The sequence below is a fragment of the Apaloderma vittatum genome, unplaced genomic scaffold, assembly GCF_000703405.1.
Source record: "Apaloderma vittatum isolate BGI_N311 unplaced genomic scaffold, ASM70340v1 scaffold35007, whole genome shotgun sequence".
NCBI lineage: Eukaryota > Metazoa > Chordata > Aves > Trogoniformes > Trogonidae > Apaloderma > Apaloderma vittatum.
Window position 1 is genome coordinate 1 of NW_009726171.1, and position 6,023 is coordinate 6,023.

At 41.8% G+C, this 6,023-nt stretch overlaps 1 protein-coding gene across 1 annotated transcript; it reads left to right on the plus strand.

Moving 5' to 3' along the window:
- Window positions 1-1,239: 1,239 nt before the first annotated feature.
- On the plus strand, window positions 1,240-5,269 carry LOC104276765 (cytochrome P450 2U1-like; the record flags this gene model as incomplete). Its single annotated transcript, XM_009873190.1, has 3 exons — window positions 1,240-1,264; window positions 1,828-1,860; window positions 4,637-5,269. Coding segments are annotated over 3 exons (691 nt in total), but the record flags the coding sequence as incomplete, so codon positions are not given.
- Window positions 5,270-6,023: the final 754 nt, after the last annotated feature.

A 6,023-nucleotide genomic window follows, 5' to 3' on the forward strand; every position in this document is an offset into this window, starting at 1 on the left:
TTCGTGCAGGGACTTAAGAAGCAGCTCGTCTGTCAGCTAAGGTCCTTCAGTTATATCAGGAGAAGGAATTTCACATGCTTTGGCAGCAGTGCCAAAAAGGTAACGGTGCGCTTGCCCAGTTCTCGCCAAGGTAACGCTGGCCAAGAGCAGCCTTGGGTGGCATCCCGCAGGGGCACAGTCTGCGCTGAAAAAAAAAAGCTGCTGTTGCTGAGACGTTTGCAGGTGTGGTGCCCTATGCTTGTCGAAACCTACTGAGCATATTTGTTTGATTTTTTTAATAGGTCGAAGGACAGTTTGCTAGCTTTTGCCAAAAAAAAAAAAAAGCGCGCAGGGAGTTTAAACACATGATGGCAGAATCACAGTTAGAATTTCTTCACATTTAGTCTTTGCGTCCATCACTGATAGCAGTGTTTGTGGAGAGCTACCTTTTCGTTTTTCAGTTTAAGAGGGGTAGCTCAGGAGGCTGGTTAATGTGCTACCTGTATTGTGAACTTCTTTTATCTTTTCTTTTGAGGCTGGAGACATGTATTGGTTAAGTGCATGAAACTCTTAGTTTTCAGCTTTTACTGTATCAGAATTGCCCCAATAAAGATAAGAGGAAATCAAGGGACTTAGATCGTGTTTATTAAAAAGCAGTCAGGTACTTGTGTTATAATTGATTTAAAGGATAAAAAAATGATACATTGATCTGAGAGATATTACTGGCACAAAGTTGTTATTTTTAGATACATTTAGATAAGTTTTTAGATATGTTTAACAAGGACTGGGAGGAGGAAATGGGAAGAGCACTTAGACATTAGATTGGTTTTAGTGGTTCTGTAAAGCTCTATATTCAGGCTTGTGGTAGATTTCTTTTTCTTTGAATGCTGTGAATTTTGTGTTTCCTGTTCTCTCAGGACAGTTCTCTGGTAAGACCTTTTTGAATGCAGTGACACTAGAATACCCAGGGCAGTTAGCATCTTCCACAGGTGGATGTTCCAGGGCATTTCGAAGTGTCAGGAGCTGGTTGTCCAGAGCGTGCTGCAGCCAAGTGCGGGGCCCGTGCCTGCCCTCTTGCACTGTGGCACAGACATCACTTTGCCCAGTTGTCTACATTAACTGGCACAATGAGTCGAATCGGTGCAGATGTGAGAGTGTTGCAGAACAAACTGTGGGGCAGTGTATTTTGAGTACACAAAGGAAAAAGTGAATGTGGGCAATGTGGGCTTGCCTGACCCCTGCATAAGGAGGATCTGAAAGCCACTGGAAGTCATAGCTGCTCTCAGTGGTCTGGCTTGGCTTTAGTGCTGGCATGTAGGAGACAACTGAACCTTTGCGATGCTGCATTTGTGCTACTGGGAAGGCAGTTGCTACAGAACCAGCAGGGGTACGAAGTGAACGATATGTATTTTCTGAAAGCTTTGTGTTTTCTTTTTGGCATGTGTGGTGTAGGCACAATGTAAATCTCTAACCTCAGTTTTGAAATGTTGTCCATAAGACCTCTGGGCTAACAAGTGTTTCTTTCTCTGTGTGGTTCATGGAGGAGATGGATGGGTTACAACACTCAAACGGGAGGCCTCCTAAGTTTGGTCTGGGAGCTGCCTGCACTTAGTTTCAGGAGCTCAGGTGATGAGACTGCTAAGGATCGGGACAGTGACAGTTGTGTTTGTATGTACTGGAAAAGGAAATGATAGAAGGGGGATGATTGTTTAACTCCAGATCTACTGCTCATGACTTAGGTATCACAATGCTGGGATGCTTTGTGCAGTAAGTGTCCATCCTGAGATCCTACATCGTTGTTCTGGAAACAGACTACCTGGTGGAAAGATGGGGCTATTTTCTTATAAGCTGTATTTTTTCTTGTAGTTTTGTCTTTACTCTGAGCTGATAAGCTGGGTATGTTATGGAAGAAAGAACGGCTTATCTCAGCTGTGTGTGGCTGTGTTGCATGTAAGATATAAATAATGTATTCTGCCCAGGGGAGAGCAAGTGAAAGTATCAGAAATGGTAAATGCTGCATTTCAACAACGAAGTAGCAAAGAAAGGAGGCCTTCTTGTCTGCGTGTGATGCACAGCGAGAATTTAAGGGAGAAGGTGGAGGTGCTGGTTTCTACAGAAAGAGAAATACTAGATTGAGGGGAAAAAAGTAGGTTTTGGCATTTTTGTTTTAGTAAAGCATTTTTGTATTCTATATCTACGAGGAGTAGCAAAGTGGATGGAGCTTGCATGGTCATCTGCCTTTGTAGTCCTGCCTTGTGCATGTCAGGTGTGGACATGGCACAATGAAGAAGTAACATGTTAAATATCTTCTCAGTCAGTTAGAGCGTGATGCTGATAACACCAAGGTGGCGAGTTCGATCCCCGTTCAGTCCCCATGTGTTGCCTGATCTAGTTGAGAGGCGTCCCTGCCCATGACAGGGAGGTTGGATTAAATGGTCTCTAAGGTCCCTTCCAGCCTAGGCCATTCTGTGATTCTATGATTCTGTTTGTCCATGTTCCCAATATTGCAGCAACACTAAAGCAAGCAGTGAGAAATTCGGAGGAGGGAGGCAAATTAGCCTTTGCCAAAACATGCTTCTTATGAGGATTTGGATTTTTCGTCTGAAAAGGGAGACTGGAACAACCTTTCAGGTTTTCTGTGTGCTTGTTACTTTGTTGGTTGTGTTGAAAGTCTTGGTTATTCTGGGGGTTTGTTGCTTCAGAATTTGTTATTGTACATTCTCCAGGGCATTGGTGGTTTGATTTTGTTTTTTTTTTTAATGTATCTGTCTGTGTTGGAAACACTGACTTTTCAGGTCGTTCAGAGATTTTCTTTGAAAATAGTGATGTCCTAGTCTATTATTATTGCCTGGTAGTGATCCAGTTGGCAGTTTTCTTTCTTCTCTAATCTCTGTTATTTTAACTTTATGCTCTTCTTCCTCCTTAATCTGTCGCCTATTTATTCTTTCCCAATATGTAAATCAGTTGTTAGTATCCAGCAGTAGTTTGGGATCTTGGGACTGTGCTGTGCAGCCATGCCCTGTGCATGGCTGCTGGAGAGACACTCTGAGCGTGGGGAGATTTGTAGTTGATATTGACCTTCCCGTGTGGATAGGAGAGTCTTCTTTACGTTCAAGACCATAGGTCTGTTTTCTTTTATGAAAGTAGTTGGATCCTAAAACCAATTTTCCTAATGACATGAAGCCCCAAATAAGCCAGTTTTTTCACCTACCCTTCTTGAGAACACCAGTGCTACCAGGAAATAGTACTTGAGAAGGAGGTTCTCAAAAGATTTTGGTTCTGGTTTTAAAGTGCTAGGGAGTAGATTTCCTGAGGGAGGTCTCCATGCAGAGAAGATGAAGTTCAGTTGATTCTCAGCTTCATAATACACTGTTTGTTCTCTTTAGGGCTTTTGAAACTAGGTCATGTGTTTGTATTCTCCTGTCTGTTGTTACTGCTGTGAGTAGGTAATGTAGTCAGCGAATGTAGATAGAAATATTACCAGCTTTATGTTACATGGAACTATTAATACCTTTGGGATTGCAGATCCTTCTGAGTACAGTTATCTTATTTACACATCTACAGATTTCTCTTTCTAGCCATAGATTCCTTATTTGTTTGTTTTCCTTTCTGCATTAGGAGCTGCAACCATTAAGTTGTAATAGAAATATAGGTCATGTTAAGTATTGAAACATTGTGCTTTATTATGTTGCTAGTTTCTCCTGGCCGTTTCTCTTTCTTTTATAAATAACATTAAGATTTACAGTTGACAAGAGAATTGATGTTGTTTTTATAAAGTAACTTTTTATTTTCAGAAAAACAGCTGTGGTGTCACTTACTAGAAGAACACAGCACTGTGTTTTGATGACTTTAAACTTTCTCAGGTTAACCATGGGGTCCATTAAAAATAGCAGGTTGTGTATTTTGTTACCTCTGGTATCTTTGGTGTGGTCTGGTAATTCTGTTTGTAAGTGAGTAATATTTATGCTTGAAGCTAAGGGTTTTAATTTAAATCGTGTTTCATAATGATGCAATCATGCAGAGCACGTGCCCAGAGGTATCAAAACTGTTGAGATGCAAATCAAGCAGGTTTTGCCAAGTGGCTCTCAGCCTGACTTCACCTTCCTAATTTGTTTTCAGCATATGCATCCTGTATTCTGATTACAAGTTGAAGAAAAACCTTGCTTGCAGCAGAAATATGTACAGGCACAAACAGTTTTGAGAAGTTTGTATAATGTAAAGGGGAAAAGAAATGCAAGCTGGTTTGTGTTTTAATATCTTATATTTGGCCTCAGTGAAGGAATTCATGTCTCAGGACATGGAGGAGAAAAGGCTATAGTTAACATATGTCCCAGAGTAGCAGTTCCTACAGAATTGTTATAATTTGTAATAAAGCATCTACAGTACCTTTTCTCTATCTATTAGTGTCTTGGAAAGACTAATAAAGTTATTGATGTTACTGTTATATTCATTTTACTGAATGGGAAAAGGAGGGACAGGATTTCCTAACACTGTTATAAAGAACCTTGTGTTCCTCCTCTAGCTGCTAGCCCAGTGCTTGCAATAGATTGGCCATGTATCATTTCCCTCTCTTCTGGCTCATGAGTTGCAGGCCTATCTAACCCTTTCTTCTTGAAAATAGAGCATTTTGGGTTCAGACTCTTCCTTTCTCTTCCAGGTGTCATTTTTGCACCTTATGGCCCTGTCTGGAAGCAACAGAGGAAATTTTCTCTCTCAACACTGCGGCATTTTGGAGTAGGAAGAAACAGCTTAGAGCCTAAAATCATCGAGGAGCTGAAGTTTATAAAGGAGGAAATGCTGAAGCATGGAAAGGATTCGTTTAATCCCTTTCCGATCATTCGCAACGCAGTGTCCAATGTTATCTGTTCCATGGCCTTTGGCAGGCGTTTTAACTACGAGGATGATGAGTTCAAGACGATGCTGAAGAACATGGCCCGTGCGCTAGAGCTGAGCGTGAACAGTTACATGATCCTGGTCAATATCTGCCCTTGGCTGTACTACCTGCCCTTTGGGCCTTTCCGGGAACTTAGGAAAACAGAATTAGATATTACTGCTTTCCTCAAGAAAATCATTGCGCAGCACAGGGATACACTGGATGCAGCAAATCCCAGGGACTTCATTGATATGTACTTCATCCACGCAGAAGAAGAAAAGAACAACAAGGAGAGCAGTTTTAATGAAGATTACCTGTTTTTTATTATCGGTGACCTCTTCATCGCAGGCACAGACACAACTTCTAACACATTACTATGGTGCCTGCTCTACATGTCTCTCTACCCTGAAGTACAAGGTAGGACTGTTTGTTTTCTAGGTCTTTTATTCCAGACTGTAAAGTTCTAGATGGATGTTCAGAAACAGTGACAGTAGAGAAGTAATTTGGAGTGCAAGTAGTACATGTGTATGTGTAATTTGAAAGGCTGATGTGTGATCAGACATTTCCTTTTCTGCTCTGCTGTGATGACCTCCAGGTTAGTGTTACATGTATTTTATGTAAATGTCTCTTCAGTCCATGCATTTCTTCTGGTTTGGGACAACTTTACCCCTCCTGAGAAATTCCAGAGAACCTTTGCATGTTACAAAAGCTTTGGCAGTTGTGACATTCCAGGCCTATAGTAGTGATATAAGATATATGAAATACACAGCAGTTAAGGTCTGCTTTTATGCTTCCCTGAGCAGGGAGGGTCTTGAGCCTAGTGGCAGAGTCTGGGGAAGTAAAACACTACCCACTGCACAGGAAGATCAAATTAGAGACAACTTAAGCAAACTGGACTTACACAAGTCCACCATGCCAGATGATCAGTGTCATTGCAAAGCCTCTCCCCGTCAGTCTTGAGCAGTCATGGCAAGTGGGTCGGTTGCTGATGATAGGGAGGAAAAAGACACACAGAGCCCCTGCTCCCAAAGGGGGAACAGGAAGAACCGGGCTTGTTCAGTGTTAAGGAAAGATGACTGAGGGGAGACCTTATGCTGTCTACAGCTACCTCATGTCTCCTCTGAGGTGTGCAGGGGAATCATAGAATCATAGAATTGCTGAGGCTGGAAAA